The sequence below is a fragment of the Symphalangus syndactylus genome, chromosome 14 (genome assembly GCF_028878055.3).
Source record: "Symphalangus syndactylus isolate Jambi chromosome 14, NHGRI_mSymSyn1-v2.1_pri, whole genome shotgun sequence".
NCBI lineage: Eukaryota > Metazoa > Chordata > Mammalia > Primates > Hylobatidae > Symphalangus > Symphalangus syndactylus.
This window is the reverse complement of record NC_072436.2, coordinates 94960836-94980122: the sequence shown is the minus strand read 5'-3', so window position 1 is coordinate 94980122 and position 19287 is coordinate 94960836. Positions and strand designations below refer to the sequence as shown.

The following is a 19287-nucleotide window of genomic DNA, read 5'->3' as shown; positions in this document are numbered from 1 at the left end:
TTTCCTGTAAATACCCCCACGGTGGCCATTTCAGGCTACTATGTGTAGTCCCCAGATGTGGAGCGGTGTGTACTACAGGATCCAGAGCTGGCTCCAAACCCCACTGCCATGGTCACAGGAGGAGAAAACCCTCCCTTCAGCATGTGCTAGATGCCAGGTGAAATTCAACAATCACCATCTGAACCCATCACATTTTTGGCAGTATTTTTTCTCTGTCACTTCTGGTCCTTACACTATCGATTTTGGGGGCCATCCTGGAGTGTCCCCTGGGGTGAAGGAGGTTCTGGAGGCCTACCTACAACCCCACAGTAGACCAGCAGAGGGAGAGAAGGGCAAATAGGGGCCACCCTCCCACCACCCTTGTGAAGCCTGGTATGCTTAGGAAGAAGAACTTCACGTGGGCCTTTATCAACCATTATAGTCAAGGTCAGGACTATGGTGCAAGCAGAATTTAGGGCTGCCCCGAGTCTCAGGAATCTAATAATATTGTAATGTAGTAGTTTAGAAAATCAGATTAATGAAGGAAGTAACAAAATTTGAAGTAAAGATACAGTCAGGATGACTCATTTTTTCTTTTTTTTCTTTTTGCCTCAGAATCCAACATGGGTCTGTGCCGCTCCTCTCAGCTTGAGGTTTGAGTTGAGCCGTGGAATTGCCCCTCTCCTGATAGATAACATAGGAAAACAGTGGCTCAAAGATATTAAATGACTTGTTCAAGGATATTAGGCAGGTTTTGGGAAAGGACAAAATTTGTCCAGTCTGCTAACACCTCATTCAACCATACTGACAGAAAGGGGAGGTCAAAAGAGAGAGCTCAGAAAAAAGAAAGAAGACCCCACAGCACACCTGCCTAGGGAAAGATCCCTATGTGTCCTGAACACAAAGGGTAGGGAACTGTCCTGCAGTGAGGAATGACAGTGGTGCCCCCAAGATCATGCATGTTGGCAAGTCTGGCCCAGGCAAGGTTGACCCTTGTTCTTGGCAGTTCTTGCTCCATGTACTCTGGAAGGCATTGCTGGCATCCAGGCATACGTCTGTGTGTGATAGAAATTCACTGTTAGTGATTCACAACTGCAAAGATGTGGAATCAATCTAAGTGCTCATCAGCCAATGAGTGGATAAAGAAAATATTATATATATATATATACACACACACACACACACACACCATGGAATACTACTCAGCAATAATAAAGAATGAAATAATGTCTTATGTAGCAACTTGGATGGACTTGGAGGACATTATTCTAAGTAAAGTAACTCAGGAATTGAAAACCAAAGACTGCATGTTCTCACTTAAAAGTAGGAGCTAAGCTAAGAGTATGCAAAGGCATACAAAGTGTTATAATGGATATGGGAGACTCAGAAGGAGAAGGAGAAGGATGGGAGGGAGGTGATGATGAAAAACTACCTATTGGGTACAAGGTACACTACTCAGGTGGCAGGTGCACTAAAATCTTAGACTTCGCCACCATATCATTCATCTGTGCAACCAAAAACCATTTGTATCCCAAAGCTATTGAAATAAAAACAAAGTTTTTTTTTAAAAAAAGAAATTCTCTGCTGAATATTCCTAAACTGAAAGGCAATCTAAGAACACTGAGGTCGTGGGTGCCCGTGACCCCACATGAGGAGGGTGTTCAGTTTTTCCAGCTTGCTTTTTGTGTGGGAGGAGACGTGGTGGGTAAGAGAAAGGACAGTGGAGCAGTGGAAACTTCAGTGACCAGACTGGCCAGAAAATGTGGTCTAGGGTTTGGTGCCAGGGGCCATCTCTCTCTGAGTCCCTGAGTGTTCCTGTGGTGCAGACTGAGAAGTCTCACCCCCAAAGAAAAGGGGCCAGGTGAAGATAGATAAACAGAAGAACTGTACAGTACAGACCCCATTTTTGCTCTTCTTGCCACTGCCTACAGCCTGTGAGAGATTATCTCGTGCATTGGGGCTGTAAAATATTCATTGATATAAAAGCTGCTGGAGTTTGAAGTATATAGCCTAATTGAATCAAGGAGAAACCATCCCCAGGATGTTGTTGGAGGTTGGGGTTACTGTGAATCTTGAAGCTGCTTCAGAGGACGTCTCTGCTTAGCCTTATTTATGCCTTTGTGAATTCTTGTTACATCTGCACAGCCAAGTTCTCCATTTCCACAGAGAGTTTCCCAAAAGTTATCCAGCTTTGTCTTGGCCTTTCCTTGACTCAAGTTCACCCCTTCTGCAGTGAGGCAGATGCAGGCATAAAACAAGGGACCTCCAAAGAGCCAAATGGGTCCTCTGGGAGGTCAGCCAACCTTGGTATTGCTTCAGAGCTCACGGCAAATGAACTGTCATGCTGGCTGAGCATGGCTGAGTGCATCCAGTGCCAGCAACGAGCATCTTTTGGAGTGGTTCAGAGGTGAGCGGGCATGGGTCCGGCAACTCTGGTGTGCAGCGGGCCCAGCGTTTACTCAGTCCAGAAGCACAGGCAGCTGGGAAGCTGGTGGTTTCCCTCTTCTCTCCCCTTCTCCACGGCAAGCTGCAGTTCCCTCACCTCCTGTTTGTGCCAAGCAGCCCCCCACTCCTGCAGCATGAGGGAGCACCTCATTACCTAATACTTTTTAGGCAAGCGAAAGCTTTAAAAAGTCATTAAAGAGCATTAGAGAACACTTTTTCAAATGTCAACCTATATAATCCCACCATCCTAGTGGAGCGCCGTTCTTATGTTATCTTCAGCCTGCAAATTTGCTTGACATAGGGGTGTATTATTGTTCATTCTTTTTTCACACTATTACATCACATTTCTCCAGGTTTCTGCGGTCTTTCCTCACCCTTTTAAAGTTGCTGTCGATGTAATGTAATTCATCAGACCATTTGCCTAATAGTAGACAGTCAAGTCATTTCTGTTTGTTGGCTAATATAGATATGCAAAGGGAAACATCTATAAGGATATAGCTTTTAGTTTGTTTAATTATTGACTTAGAGTTAATTCCTAAGGAGGTGCCAAATCAAAGGATGTGAATCTCTTTGTGGCCTTCCCTGTGTGGTCTCTGTGTCTTGTGATACTGCTTTCTGAAAACATTATGTCAACTGGCATTGCCTCTAGCGGTGTATGAATGAGTCAGTTTCATAGTAGACTTGCCAATAACGGATAATAATTTTAAAACAAATTGGTTACTTTTTTAGGTATTAAATGGTATGTCAGTGGTATGCCAAAACTGTTTTGCTTTGCTTTTTAAAATTCCTGATTATAGTCAGTATCTTATGAAAATTTTATGTTTGTGTCCTTTAAGCCATTATCTATGGGGATCTTGATGTATATATTTCAATTTGTTGATACATAGGCCTTTGTGGTGGTCTTGCCATTTAATCAGAAACTAATTGGGAGGAAACAATCAGAGAAATTCAGATTGTGAAACATTCAATATGACAACATCCTGGATGCTACATAAATGTATCATAAAAAAGATACATTTATGTATCTAGAACAGTAAAGGAAACTGTTCTAGACTAAGATGAAGAAGATATGGCAACCGCATGAGCTCTGGTAGCTCCTGGATGAAAATCAGAAACTACAAAGGACACTTGGGAAACAATTGGGGGAATTCGAATATGAACCATATGTTAGATAATGTCGTATCAATGTTAAATTTCTTGACTCTGTTCTTGTGATTATGTAGCTGAATGTCTTGTTCTTAGGAGATAAAGACAAGTATTTAAGAGTGAAGTGTCACTATGTCTATCACCTTCAAATAGTTCAGCAAAACTATATATGTATTTATCATACATGTTATATATACTATACTATATTATGGATCAATATATAATATTATATAAATTATACATACTATATATACATACACATATACATACATTTATGTATCTATTATTTTATGCATCAGACACAGGCACATTACCTCTACTATGAGAGTTGCATTTTATTTATTTATTTTTTTGTGATAACGCTTAACATAAGATCTACCCTTTTAGCAAATTAAGTATACAATGCAGTATGTTAACTATAGGCACAAAACTGCATGATAGATCTCTAGGACTTATTCATCTTGCGTAACTGGAACTTGGTGCTCTTTCACTAGTATCTCCCTGATTCCTCCTTTCTCCCAGCCCCTGGCCACCACCATTCTGCTCTCTTGCTTCTATGAGTTCAACCACGTTAGATTCCTCATGGAAGTGGTATCATATAGTATTTGTCCTGCCATTGGCTTATTTCACTTAGCCAATATCCTCCCATGCATGTTACCCCAAATGGCAGGATTTCCTTCTTTTCTGTGGCTGAGTAACATTCGATTGCATGAATACACCATATTTTCTTTTTTTTTCTTTTTTTTAGAAATTGTAACAAAGCATTTTATTTACGTTAAGGAAGAAAGCTATGCTAAGGACATAGAAATCTGCTTCAGCTTTCCTTTAGCCTCACACTTCATAAAAGTATCAAGTGGTTCTCTGTGGCTTTTACTTAGTCATCTGTGTAACTAGGGTTGAAGACAGTAGAACACTGAGTCTTAGTGTAAGTCATTCATTTGAGAAGACAATCTCTTTTGAATTATGGTTTCTCAATGTTTGTTGTATCATCTTTTTAAAAATAGCAATAGAGATTCTTTTTAGAAAATACAAAGAAGCACAAGGAGAAAAGTAAAAATCACCTGTAATTCCACCAGTGTCAATGAATGACCAATGTTAATGTTTTCTAAATATTTGGGACATACCTTTCTGCCTTGTGTTTTCTTTTGTGTGTATGTGATGAATACACCATATTTTTTTTTAACCATTCATCCATAGGTGGACATTTAGGTTGCTTCCATGTCTTGGCTATTGTGAATGATGCTGCAGTGAATGTGGGAGTGCAGATGCATGAGGACTCTTCAAGGTCCTTGTTTTCATTCCTCTGGATGTGTAGAAGTGAAATTGCTGAATCAAACGGTAGTTCTATTTTTTGTTTCTTAAGGAACCTCCATACTGTTTCCTATAGTGGCTGTACAATTTTACATTCCCATGAACAGTGAACAAGCGTTCGCTTTTCTCCACATCCTTGCTAACACTTATCATTCTTTTTTTTTATGATAGCCATCTTAACAGGTATGAAGTGACATCTCATTGTAGCTTCAATTTGTATTTCCCTGATGATTAGTGATGCAGAACATCTTTTTAAATACCTGTATACCTGTCGACCATTTGTATGTCTTCTTTAGAGAAAAGTCTACTCAGTTCTTTTGCCTGTTTTTAAATTGGATTATTTGTTTTTACCATTGAATTGTGGGAGTTTCTTATGTATTTTGGATATTAACCCTTTCTCAAATATATGGTTTGCAAATGATTTTTTTTCCATTCTGCAGGTTGCCTTTTTATTCTGTCAATTGTTTCCTTTGCTGTGCAGAAGGTTTTTAGTTTGATGTAGTCCAACTTGTTTATTTTTGCTTTTGTTGCCTTTTTAGTGTCATATCTAAGAAACCATTGCCAAGACCAATGTCAAGAAAGTTTTCCCCTATGTTTTCTTCTAGGAGCTTTATGGTTTCAGTGCTTACACTTAAGTATTCAATCCACGTTTAGTTGATTTTTGTGTATGGTAAAAGATAAGGATCCAGTTTCATTCTTTTGCATGTGGATGTCCCGTTTTCCCAACATCATTTATTGAAGAGAATATCCTTTTTCCATTGTATATTCTTGGCACTCTTGTTGAAGGTCAGTTGACTCTTCTTGGCTTGGAAGAATTAATGTTTGTTAAAATGCCCATACAAGAATTAATGTTTTGTTAAGAGGAACTGCAAATTTAATATGGTTCCTATCAAATTCTCAAAGGCATTTTTCAATAAAGACAGAAAAAACAATCCTAAAAGTCATATGGAACCATGAAAGACTGAACAGCCAAAGCAATTTTGAGTTGAAAGAACAAAGATGGAAGCATCACATTTCCTGATTTCAAAATATATTACAAAAATTCAGCAATTAAAACAGTGTGGTACTGGCATAAAAACAGACATACAGACCAGTGGAACAAAATAGAGAGCCCAGAATTAAGTTCATACATATGGGGGAGCTACATTTTGGAAGAGACCTTTCATAGCGGAGGGAAATGCTGAAGGGATCCGTTTCTGGTGGTGGACTCCAGGCCCCAGTAGGGAGGTTCTTGGGGACTGAGGGACCTAGTAGCTCCCCTTTTCACATTGTGTAGGCCACTTTCTTCACCTGTGGGTGACAGAGCCAAGGATACTCTGGCCTGACCCGTGGCTTTCCTGCCCAGAGGAATGTGGAATTGGGGTGTTTTCAGCAGCTACAGGCTCCAACCCCTTTCTCCTGTCACCTGCTTTGTAGCTTAGTACACAAGCCTCACTTGAAGCATGAAGTTTACCCATGTTCTTTCCCTCCTGTGACCTTCTGTTTTTCCATATCTGACATCAAATCTGACTTAAAAGGCAGTGCAGATGCTCCTTTGGGGCAATAGTAATAGAAACCTTGGAGGAAGTGGAACTTAGAACTCTGACTTACAGGAGTTATCCTTGGCTGTCTGCCTAGCCTGCGCCTGAGGCTCGCCCTCCACACCCCCGCCAACTTTAAACAGCTTCCCTCCAGGTATCAGGGCACCCCGCTGAGAGAGCTTTAAAACGAATAGAGTCAAATTAATTGGTTGCCATATTGCCCTATTGAATTGATGTCAACACAGTTTAGAACAATTGGTTTCATTGCTAGTCATTTCTGTAAAAAGTTGAGAAATAATTCTCTTAGGAAGGACTGTAACCACCATCATAACAGTGTTCCTTTGAGAAAATTCGATTGGACCCATCACCATTTTAACTGAAAATAGTTTCCCAGGATGAAAACAACTAGTCAATTTGAGAGATTTGTAAATCAAATTGCATCTTAAATGCGTTAGGGGACGGGCTTACTGTTCAAATGTATTCCATGGTGAATCCTGTGAAAGGAGTTAAGGATGCTCTTTTACAAAAAGAACCTGCATCCTGTGTCCTGTGATGCCCAGGGATGATGTTTCTGGATTGGATTTTTGTAGGTAAGTTTGTAGCAAGCAAGGGCTACTGAATATTTTTGGTTTTTGGTTATCACATTTTTGTTCTTGCTTATAAAAATAGTAGAACATTCTACACATTGTGAAAGTATGAAGCGGAACAAAAACTTGCCTATGATGGCGGCACCAAATGGTGATTGCCATACTTCTGCAGCTGTGTGTGTTGCTGTCTCTATGCTAGAACAGACCTGGGTCCTCCCGTGAGAATTTGGTCAGCAGGTCAAGATCCCTAGGTTGGTGCAGGGTAGGAGGTGGTGAGCTTTCTGTACCCAGAAGGTTGGTGATGTCAGAGACTTTTTGAAACAATAAGCACCAGTTGAAACCCAGGTGGGCTAGGAGTCAAGAAGCGGGGGGGGGGTCCACAAGCAGACCTCCACCTGGGTCATCTGAGCCTGTGTTGAAGATGCAGTCTGGGAACGCCGAGGGCAGATTTCCCATAACCAGCTGCCTGTTTGCTCAGAGGCTGCTGCTTCCTTGAAAGCACACGCTGCACATTTGGTCCCGTTCTCACCTTTCACCTCCTTCAATTTTACCTTCCCTCTATGCTACCCTCCAATAACAAGAGGCCCTTGGATTAATCTGTTGTTCGGGTCACACATATGACCTCCACTTCAGGGAACCTTACATTCAGAGAGGTCCAGGAGGGAGCAATGCTTCTTCCCCTGAAGACTGGCCCTGTTATGGTGAGATCTCAGGCACTCGCTGATGCCTGGATCTATTTGGGGGCACAGAGCCTTCCAGTGCATTTTAAGCTGACCTGTGCAGGGGACCTTCTAGGAGACCTTCTAGAAGGTGTCAGGAACCTAGGAAGAAGCCCAGAGCCTGCCCACTGTGTTCTCAGGGAAGCCACAGGCAGCTGGACTCTTTGGTAATGAGAGCCACTCAGATGAGAGCTTGGGGACTTTCTGTAGGGAGTGCAGGCCGTCCTTCAGAGCAGCGTGTGGGTGGAGGAACGTTGGCCTGTTTCTCACTCTCTGGGTTAGAATCTGGACTTCCCCACTGAGTAGCTGTGTTAACAGGAGTAGGTTACTTAAACTCTCTATTCCTCGCCTTGCATACCTGTAAAATGAAGCTAATAGCAGTACCCTTCAAGTGGAGTTGTTTTGAGGGTTCAGTGAGATGTATTGTATCACTAAGATATAACACACTTAGCATAGCACTTGCCACAGCGTAAGCCCACGATAAACATTTATCATGGTCATTCTTGACTTAATCAGCTCAGGCTGCAATAACAAAATACCAAAGACTGGGTGTCTTAACCAACAGACATTCACTTCTCACCGTTTTGGAGAGTGGACGTCCAAGATCAGGGAGCCAGTGTGGGTGGGCTCTGGTGAGGGCCCTCTTCCTTGCTCACATGGCAGAGAGCTCACTCACTCAGGTCTCTTCCTCCTCTTATAAGGACACTAATCCCATCGTGGAGGCTCAACCCTCATGACCTCATCTAAACCTAATTACCTCCCAAAGGTCCCTTCTCCAAATAGCATCACTTTGGGGGTTAAGACTTCAATATATTAATTTTGAGGGGGCAAAAATATGTAGCCCATAACAATTATCATTCTTATTTTTGTGATCATCTGTGAGTCCCCTTGCAAGGCGTTCTCAGTTGGCGGGGCAGCCTCAGAAGTGGAGGGAAGGAAGGGACAGGGAAGATCTTTTTGACTCTAGCGGGATCTTTACAACCCACGGTGGTGATCTGGAGCCTTCGAGAAACTGCTTTCACTGTGTCATATTTCCCTCTCCTTTTCACCTCTGGGAAAATGCTCTCGGTTGGCTTAGTCTAGGTAAGAGGAAGAAGGAAGAAGTCAGATTTATTAGGCAGCTACCTCTTGAGCCAGGAAGCTTAGGGTGTGGAGATTCATCTCATTGCATCCTCTCAGCCACCCCGTGTGGCTGGCACTGCCTTTGCCATTTACAAAGGGAGATGCGCTCGGATGCTCGGCGGGAGGAAACACCACCTGTCCAAGGTCACACTGCTCAGGAGTTGCACTAAGACGTGAATCTTGAGCCTTTTGACCCCCAAGCCCTTGAAACCAGCTGTAGCCTGTGTGGGGAGGAAAGGCGCAGCCAGCCCTGGAGCAGAATTTGGATTGGATGGAATCCGAGGCTGTAGCAGGAATAGGCACACTCTGGGCCTTTCCACTCTACATGTGTTCGCTCACTCCAGCTGCTCAGTGAGACTCCTCACACCCCCGAGTCCCTGCACACACAAAGGCTACCTCCCACCCACCCCAGCTCCACTCCCGCGGGGATGGAGTAGCTCTCCAGAAGGAGCTCATTTTGAAGGTGCACTAACCCAGACTCTGTTTTCTTCCCTGCTCTTGTCCTTCCCCAGCCCCTAAAGACAATGAAGAGCGCGTGTTCAGGGAACGCATGCGGCCAAGGAAGCGGCAGGGGGCCGTCAGGCGCAGGGTCCATCAGGTCAACGGCCACAAGTTCATGGCCACCTATCTTCGGCAGCCCACCTACTGCTCCCATTGCAGAGACTTCATCTGGTAAGCCTTTCTCTTGGGAACCTCTAGTTACAACATCTCTGTTGCAAGATGTCGGGGATGGGGTAGGGGAGACTGCACCTCATTTAAACAATGCTGGTGTGCCTCGTTTCTTCCTTATCTGAATGCAGGGGACTATTATGGAGGGCTAAGTGTGTGTTTGGTACATGGGGGGAAATACATGGAAAGAAGCGATGGTTTCTGGCAACTTTATACCTAGAATTTTTTCAAAAGAGTTAAGATTTTATAACCAACAAGGATATTGTGACTCTGTGTGTGTGTGTGTGTGTGTGTCTTGTTTTGAGACAGAGTCTAGCTCTGTTGCCCAGGCTGGAGTGCAGTGGCATGATCTCCACTCAGTGCAACCTCTGTCTCCCAGGTTCAAGCCTCCCACGTAGCTGGGATTACAGGAGCACACCACCATGTCTGGCTAATTTTTGTATTTTTAGTAGAGGTGGAGTTTCGCCATGTTGGCCAGGCTGATCTAGAACTCCTGGCCTCAAGTGATCCACCCACCTCTGCCTCCCAACGTGCTGGGATTATAGATGTGAGCCATTGTACCCAGCTGATTGTGTGTTTATAAAAAGAATCCTTATCTTTTACAGACACACCTCAGGAATCTAAGGTGAGGATTCTGCTGAATAATAATCCACTGAAAAATAATCCACTGAATTATTTACAAGTGAAATTATCTGATGTCTAGGATTTGTTAGAAAATCGGGAAGGAGGCCAGGCACGAGTGCAGTGGCTCATGTCTATAATCCCAGCACTTTGGGAGGCCGAGGCAGGCAGATTGCTTGAGGTCAGGAGTTTGAGACCAGCCTGGTCAACATGGTGAAACCCTGTGTCTACTAAAAATACAAAAATTAGCCGGCCATTGTGGCGTGTGCCTGTAATCCCAGCTACTTGGGAGGCTGAAACATGAGAATCGCTTTAACCCTGGAGGTGGAGGCTGCAGTGAGCCGAGATCGCTACACTGTAATCCAACCTGGGTGTGGCAGAGTGAGACTCTGTCTTAAAAAAAAAAAAAAAAATCTGGAAGGAGGAGAGGGGCTGGGATAAAGATGATCGAAGGCCAGCCCCATTCCACTAACAATACCAAGGCTCAGAAATGAAAATGAGACTGGCCTGATGTCCTCTAGCTAGGAAGTGTCAGAAGTATGATTCTACCCCTAGTAGTCTGACTTTTAAGCTGATACTTTTCCTGACATCCCACCAGCCTTTCTGGCAAGCTGTCTGAACTCTTTAAAGCTGATGTAGAGGTTGCCTTCATGAACCCTTGGATCCACCTGGGGAGAGCGAGTGAGGCCAGGATCAGTATGAACCCAGCCAGGGACATCTGCACTGGGCTCTGAGGACCCCTTGGATTCCAGGTGTCCAGGAGTCACTTGTCTTATCCTCATGATGTCACAAAGCCAGTCATCCAGGATGGCGTAGACACCTGAGATGATATAGCTCAGAGCAAGCCCAGCCCAACTGAGGCAGAAATAGTGCCCCATTCCAGCCACAGATCCTTCCAATTACCAAGACAGACCCAGCTGTCTGACCTTCACTTGCTATATTTGGTCATGAACTGAGTGGTCAGTCTTACAGATCCAGGTCTCCTCTAAGCCCATGGATGAAGGCCACTGAGCTCTAGGTTCCCTGGGGTGGAGCCTTAATAGTTTCTGGTTCCCACTGGGGTGGGAACTTGAGGGAGCTTCCTGACCAGCTGTAGTTAGTACACTAAGGACAGGGGTAAGGCCGGGTTTGTGTGATTGTTCTATGTCCGTGCTGACTTTCTGTCTTGCCCTGGGAACACTACTCTGGCCATGGAAGGAACCTCTAACGTTGGCCTTCACCTAGACAACCTCTTGAACCTCCAGTTCAGGGCACAGACTGGCTTAGAACCATTGGTGGTCTTTGGACTGCCCAGGGAAATATACCTGCCAGCTGCAGCCCTCTTCCACAGTTAGAGGGCCCACAGAGCATGTCCTGGTGCTAGGAGAAGAGGAATGTCCATTCTATCCACAAGGAATGATATGCTTCACTGCTTAATGCCCACCAGGAGCAAGCAGGGTCGTTTGTGGCTTTCCAGAGCATTGCTGACTGCACAGGAATGGCTCTCTGTATAGGAAATCAAGCTCTGACGCTGACCAAACCTTGCACCCTCCCCAAGCACTGGGACTGCCCTCTGTGGGCTTCTGGAAGGAGACACTTAAGGCACCTTGCAAGTGGAAGAGAAATTACAATATTCTGCATACTTCATGTACTTGGTGCAATGTGGGTGGTGGCCCAAATTGGGTGGTTTTTCTGTTTGTTTTTTGACCTAGTAAGATTTCACTTTTTTTAAAAAAAATTTTATTCTTCTTTTCAGGGGTGTCATAGGAAAGCAGGGATACCAGTGTCAAGGTAAGAGGCATTTATGAATTAAATCTTCAGAGGCCCATGGTTAGATCCAGATCACTGGCACCTATAGGAGGCAGGTGCTCAGTCTGCTGACATTTGGAGGCTCTCCACAGCTTGCATGCTTTCTTTGTTCCCACTTGGCCATTGCTTCTGCATATATGGGAATATATATGGGAGGTATCTTGCAGGTGCCACCTGTCTCCAGGTGTCCTTGTGATCTCAGCAGGTCCCCGATCCTCCCAGCCTTTGTGTCCCAGCTGGAGCAGATGGCACTTTCATCTTTCTGAAGGAGACATACTGCTTCAGTGGAGGCTCTTTGAAAGTCCCACTTTGTCCTGAACTGGGTCTGTGTATTCTGCCAGCTCCCTCCTTGTCTCCCTCCCAAAGAAGCTTCCTCGCCTGCTCCTTGTACTTGGTATCACTGAAAGGTCCTTGTCGAATCCCTTTTTTTTGGTCTCGGCTGTGTGATCATTAGCTCTTAAAAATGTAAAGCTCACTTGAAGGTATTGAAAATTATTCCTTTCCAGTTAATTGACTACAAATGCAAGTTTAAGTTGTACAAAATTGGTGGGTGGAAATGTGGCATGGTCATGTGGTGGTTTTGCTGAGGTTAGAACAGGGAGGTTTTTCTGTCTCCTCGCCAAGCACTGTTGGGTCTCACCCATGGGGTAGTGTCTGGTGGAAGTTGCTGTTCTTTGGGGTAACATGCACACAAACAGTTACTTATCTCTTCAGCCACCTACTGCCCACATTGCTCTGTGACACTAACAACACAGATATAGGCCACTTCTTGTGGAAATATTAAAGTCAATGGGAATTTTAAAGTTTGGTATGTCAGGACACAACCAGATAAAAAAGCCTCAGAACCTCTGCACCACCTGCTGCAGTTCCCCCATCACATCAGCCACCCTGCATGGTCCCGAGTGGGGTGCGAGGCCACTACAACACCTTTAATAGGCAGTGCTCCATGGGAGGGCTGGAAGGAAGTTTTTCCTTGACCTTGGCTTATTGAAATGAGAAAATTGATCAGTACTCCCTGAACTGGAGAAAACTGCTGATGTCCTTTGAATATAAATGTTACCTTGCTCTCTGGAGCATTTAGGAAACTGATGGCTCTGGTAGCACAGTGTTTTGAAATAGCTGCATAAAAGACTTTAGGGAGGGTATTAAATTAAGGCTCAGCGCCAGAAGGGGCCTGGCTCCCCTTGTCCCTCCACCAAGCACTGAATAGATCCTGGGAGGGACACTCCCTTCCCCAAGTGTCATTCAGCCTTCCTGTCTTTGCTATTTGCAGTCTGCACCTGCGTGGTCCACAAGCGGTGCCATGAGCTCATAATCACGAAGTGTGCTGGGTTAAAGAAGCAGGAGACCCCCGACCAGGTAAGTGTTTGTGACACGGAGATTCTGGGCTTCTTCACCGCCAGCCTCTCCCTTCACTGCCTCTTCTGTGGTTCCCAAGAAAACCTTCTCTGCCTGAGATCCTGTCATTTCATTGTATTGATAAAAAACAAAGGGAGCCCACGGCCTTCCAGCATGAGACACCCTCTGCAGGATGAGCACCGGTCCAAGTCAGTTCTATCCCCTTGGATGTTATGCCAAGTGCAGTGTGATCCCAGCGCTCAAGCCCACAAGAAAAATATGAATTCTTTTATTTCATCATCTCATCAGAACTAAAGTGGCTAACTGATGTGTCACTAGCTCCTCACAGGTGATAAACAGTAATAGAAACACAAGCAGGAACCTTATGTTTAATGAGCTGATGGGGGAATGGTGTGGAATGAACAAGCCCAAGGAATACATAGGAGGCAGCAATAACCACAGCAATAAAAAGAGTCAACATTCACTGGGCACTTACCATGCCCTGATTGAAGCACTTTAACATATATTATTTAATCACATAATAACCTTAATGAGGTAGATGTTATTATCTTCATTTTATAACAGAATAGAAGCACAGAGAGTGAAATTAACCTGCCCCAAATCACACAGCTAAGAGCCACATTCAAACCCAGGCAGTTTGTTCTAAAGCCTGAGCCCTTGACTACTGCACTACGTTGTCTCTTAATCTTAGAAACTAGCATCAGATTGCCTAGTTTGGTAGAGGTAAGGAAGCAGGAAAATGCAACAGTGAAGCTAGGTTCTCCTAACTGAGCAATTATGAGAATGATAGTCCCACTGATAGATTAAAAAACCTTTTCGAGGAAGATGACAGTTGTGAATATGGATGTAGGTATTATCAGAACACTTGATTTCAAGAGCATGCTCTTAATTCTAGGGGAAATATATTCTGTGTAGTCATAGACTATTCGAATTGGGGGTTAGAGAGAAAGGCCCTGGGTAGATTTATAATCAGCTGGTCTACAATTTGGCTTCCAACAGGACTGACTTATAGAGACCTTCTACCTGCTTCTTAATAATTGAGTCAAATAGCATCCTGGCATCTAAGGCATTTCCCATCTTCTCTCTCCTTCTGCTTTCATACTGTCTCTGGAAAGCAACAAAGGACAAGGCTTAGACTGAGCCTTCTGTGTCTGTGAAGGGTAGTCTGAGCCCAGAGCACCAACATTGTTTGCAGGGGCTCTCTTGTGGTTAAAACTGCAAGCCAGCACCTGCACCTCCCGACTCCTGGTCTAGGATCATGACCCCAGTACATCATTGTTGCTTTCACGAGGAAATGAAAGAAAGAGATGGCTTGCTTGCTGTCTGCCTTATTTCCTTCCTATGGACATTCCATTGAACATTTATTGGGTATGTCCTGTATGACGGGCGCTATGCTGTGTCCCATGGAAGCAAAGAGGAGTACACTAGTCCCTCCCTCAAGGATCTCCGTCTCATCACCTGCAGGTCTCTGACTCTGCAGGATTCTAAAGCTCTTCTGCACCTTTTTGGAGGGAAAGGCCCCATAAGTTGAGATTTGAAATGTTCAGAACCCAGCTTGATCTGTGAGCCGGTTCTTCTGACTGTCCTTCCTGGCATATTTCGCAGTGAGAAGAAGTCTCCAGTGAAGTGTGTTCCCAAACTTGGCATGTATCACCAAGAGACAAATTGCCAAGGACTGACAGAGGGAGGCTCTGGGTTTCTTAGCTTGGTGGAGTTGACTCCCAGTCCTGGCTCTCCCCGCCATCATCTTGTGCTTCCGGAGGCCAGTCTCACTTAGTGTCAGTGTATCTGGCCTCTCAGGGTCATGGGCATGCCCTCTGCCAGGTTACTGAACTGCTGGGGACCAAACTTTGAGTTCGTTATTTTGTGTAACCACCTTTAGTGTGATGCCTGTGCATACACACATCATACACACATACACACCACAAACACATGTAGCCCTAAACACCATGCTTTCAATGCCCTCCTTCCTATTAAAAGGTGCTCTGGTGATGGACTTCTTGGGTGTCCTGCACCGTGAACACTCGGCCGGTCCCCCCCATCTCATGTCTGTGTGTCTTAGCATGTGGTGGACTCACACCCTGCCTGCACTTCCAGGTGTGGTAATCAAACAATGCTCCATCTCCACTGCTGTCACCTTTTTTTCCTTTAATCTCATGATTCTTTCTGCCGTTTTCTTCCTCTCCATGTTCTGTCTGTGAATCTCACTCACCCCATTGTATCTGTGTCCTTCTCAGCAAGCGCACATGTGACATGTCCCCCTGCACACGTGCCATCTTTGTGTTGGTCTCTCAGTCTGTCTGATGCTGTGGCATGCTCTTGTGTGGACTCCTTCATCCTCCTCCCTCTGTTCTCTGATACCTTAGAGTTTTTAGTGGTCCCAACTGAGGGTCATGTAGCTCTTTCCACCCCCACACTGGATTTCTTGGTCACCTGGGACAACTTCCACACTTTTTCACCCTAGTCTGTCATGCATACCCCTATGAGGTGATTCCTGAGAGACCAAGACTCTATTCTCAGTATAGGTCCACCGTGCCTTCAGGGTTTGTGTAGGAATAGAGTGGGCACAGTGATCTCATACTTCCTTAGCAGTGAGGGAGACCGTGGCAGAGTCAACATGTCTACATTCACAAACAGGCACACCTAAGCTACGCATCTAAGAATGGGTGAGTATAGTTGTTTTCAGTAGAGCTGACATTCTTGTTCCCAGGCAAGACCTTAAGTGGTAGACCATCCATTTCAGTAGGGATCAGGGAAATCTTGGGCCAATGGAAGCATCAGCCATTCCTTGGAACTGGGTGTTAGGGAACTTGTCTTCATGCTTGCGTTCAATTCGAGCTCCCTTTCCAGCTCTCATTTCACTCCTCATTAGTCCCCCATGGGGGCCTGTTACTCATCAGTCAGGCAGGGAGCTGAGGCCCACCTTTGCCGCATGCCAGCCACTTCCTAATCCCCGGGATAGCAAGAGTGATCTCCTCCCCAGCCCATGGATGTCCTGGGTGATGGTCTCCTGCCAATACTGAGAGGGGCTGGGGGTGCAGCTGCTCCACTAAAGACATAGATGGAGGGTAGCGCTGTGGAGGGGCAGAGATGACTCAGAAAGGTAGCCCAGCAGACCCTTGCTTCCATGAAATGTATTATGCTTCTAGCCTCTTCCACCCCTGAGGTCTCATTGACCCCACCATCCTGTGACACTGGGTGGGACAGGGTATGATCCTGCTGTGCCTTCATTTCCTTATCTGTGAAGTTGGGGTAACCATGGACTGCCCTGTAGGGTGGTGGTGAGGTTTAACTGAGATAATGGTGCCTGGTGTGTGGTCAGGGCTGAGACCTTAGCATTCTTAGTGCTCACCACTCTGTATTAGCCATCTTCCTCCTAATTGTTGTCCATCCCGACTGATCCACAGTTTCCACAACATTGTGCAGAGTTTACACGCTGCTACACAGAATCCCGTGTCTACCACTGAGCTTCCTAGAGACTTTTTGCCTAGGTGGGGCTTCCAGGCACACAGCGGTATTGAAGGTACAATTTTTTTTTTTTTTTTTTTTGAGACAGAGTCTTGCTCTGTCACCCAGGCTGGGGTGCAGTGGGACAATCTTGGCTCACTGCAACCTCTGCCTCCCGGGTTTAAGCCATTCTCCTGCCTCAGCCTTCCGAGTAGCTGGGATTTCAGGCTAGCGCCACCATGCCCGGCTAATTTTTGTGTTTTTAGTAGAGACAGGGTTTCACCATGTTGGCCAGGCTGGTCTCGAACTCCTGACCTCAGATGGTCCACCTACCTCAGCCTCCCAAAGTGCTGGGATTACAGATATGATCCACTGCACCCGGCCTGAGATACACATTGAGGACACTGTACTGTGATTGCTTAAAGTCCTGCAGTCCTGGAGAGGACCATGCTGGGGAGCAGGCCTGGCCTTGCACAGTCAAATGGAGCAGCCAACAGTGAGTTAAGAGCATCAGGAGCCAAGGCCAGGGCAGGATGGAAGCTCTTTTCACCTCAGGGCAGCTTTTAGAGCCAAGCTAGGGCCTGCCACCTACAATGGCACATGCTCTCTCGGAAAAAGTTCTGCGAGAGTTCATTGACAAGTCTTCTGGGGCACTGAGGAGTTCGGTGGTGACCCTGTGTCTTGCCATCCCTGCAGGTGGGCTCCCAGCGGTTCAGCGTCAACATGCCCCACAAGTTTGGTATCCACAACTACAAGGTCCCCACCTTCTGCGATCACTGTGGGTCCCTGCTCTGGGGACTCTTGCGGCAGGGTTTGCAGTGTAAAGGTAAGTTGCTCCCTGCCCTGCCCTCGGCCCCTGCATGTCCCCTTCCTCGCTGCCTGCCCCCATCCCTGCTTTATAAAAAACCCTTGTCTGATTCCAGATTTGGCCAAGAACTGAGCGCAAGCCTTTGTTAATCCTGCATTAGTAACTCTGTGCATTTGGTAGGCAGTCTCTGGGCAGAGACCATCCAGGACTGGGTGGAGGGAAACACCGAGGAAGGAGGAGGGCAGACTCCATGCCTGAAGATCACTCACAATCTGGGGAGACAAAATGAATCTACAAAAGCATAATAATTTAAGGAAAGATACATTAGAGCAGAAGGAAGGTAATATTTTTGGAGTTAGGCCATGAAGGAAGTGAGAGGTGGAATTGAGGCTTTTCTCGCATGGTCCATGGCTCAGTGCTTACTCTTTGAAAGAGCCATGCTAGAACCTTGTCACATAAGATAGCTTGCTGATTCGTCACCGGCTTGGGACATAGGGGATGTTATTCCCACGGCCCTGGTGAGGAAACAGAGGCTCAGAGACTAAGCAACTTGCTCACATCACACAATTTATTAGCAGAAGTAGGATTTGAACCTTGACTCTTGCGTCCTCGGTTCCTTCCTGTTTCCTGCCGTGCCACCCACAAACAGCGCGCTCAGATGATGATGCTAAGTGGCACGGGGGGGAGCAGCATATAACACAAGGAGGTGGAAATGTATTCTGGTGGCCTGAGGAGTGTGTCCAGTTTTATAAGCCGGTCCAGCCTGCTTGCAGAGTTGGGCAACCGTGAACTACTAGGCAGGGATATTGCGTGGACATTATTTTAAAATAGTGTTTCATTGTTTGTGTGGCATGTATTATTAATAAATTCCCATTGTAGAAAAATTAGAAGAATATAAGTAAAGTATAAGAAAATAAACCTAGGACATAACAAATTGGTCATTGAAGGGATCCCAATGAGAAACTATGGGAATTGGAAATAAGATAAGGGCTGCAGTGGAAATAAAGAGGAGAATGACTTTAATATATCAAGGAGGAATGATTTATTGGACGTAGTGACCAGAAGCAGCTGGGAGGGCAGTGATAGCATTCACTGAGACGGGGATACAAGAGGGAGGACAAGGTTGGAGGTAGAAATGGAGCCTGAGTTGGGGACACCTTAACTCGAGGTGCCCGTAGCAAATTGACATGAAGCTGTCCACCTGTTGGACATTCTCATTGACACTTGGGGAATAGGTCTAGACTGAGCATTTAGATGTGGGTTTTGTCAGGATCTAAGCAATTAAAGCTATAAAGTCAATGTCATTCTCCAGGGTAAGTACATTGAGTATGAAGAGAAAAAAGTCAAAGACAACACCATGAGGGTGGGTACCAACATCCAAGGGTGGGCCTGCCAAGGCAGTGAGAGGGAAGGACTCACAGGTAGGAGGAAAAGTAGCAAAGAATGGCACCATGGAAGCCAAAAGAGTAGAGAATTTTTAACAATTTTAAAAAGAAGTGGTGCCAAATGCTTTCCAACAGGTTATTTAAGATAAGACACGAAACATGGGGTTGGATTTACCAACAAGGAGGTCACTACGAACCTCAGCAGGAGCTGTCTTAGTGGGACAGTGGGATGGAGCCCAAGTGCTGTAGGCTAAAGTGAGAATAGAGGGAGATGTTTCTTCAGAATGTTTTAGTCAGGAAAAAGACAGTGGCAAAGGAGTGATGGATGAGGCAGAAGGGAGAGGGGACTGACTGTTGATATAGCAGGAAAGGGAAGGCGAG

General features: G+C 45.4%; 1 protein-coding gene across 2 annotated transcripts in view; it reads left to right on the top strand.

The window, feature by feature from the left end:
* Positions 1–19287, top strand: part of PRKCE (protein kinase C epsilon) — a 533266-nt gene that overhangs the window by 313522 nt on the left and 200457 nt on the right. For both annotated transcript variants that reach the window (XM_055241505.2, XM_055241506.2), the window contains exons 3-6: positions 9342–9501; positions 11855–11889; positions 13181–13266; positions 17410–17539. In XM_055241505.2, coding sequence (XP_055097480.1) covers positions 9342–9501; positions 11855–11889; positions 13181–13266; positions 17410–17539 — 411 coding nt within the window. The remainder of the gene's footprint in view (positions 1–9341; positions 9502–11854; positions 11890–13180; positions 13267–17409; positions 17540–19287) is intronic.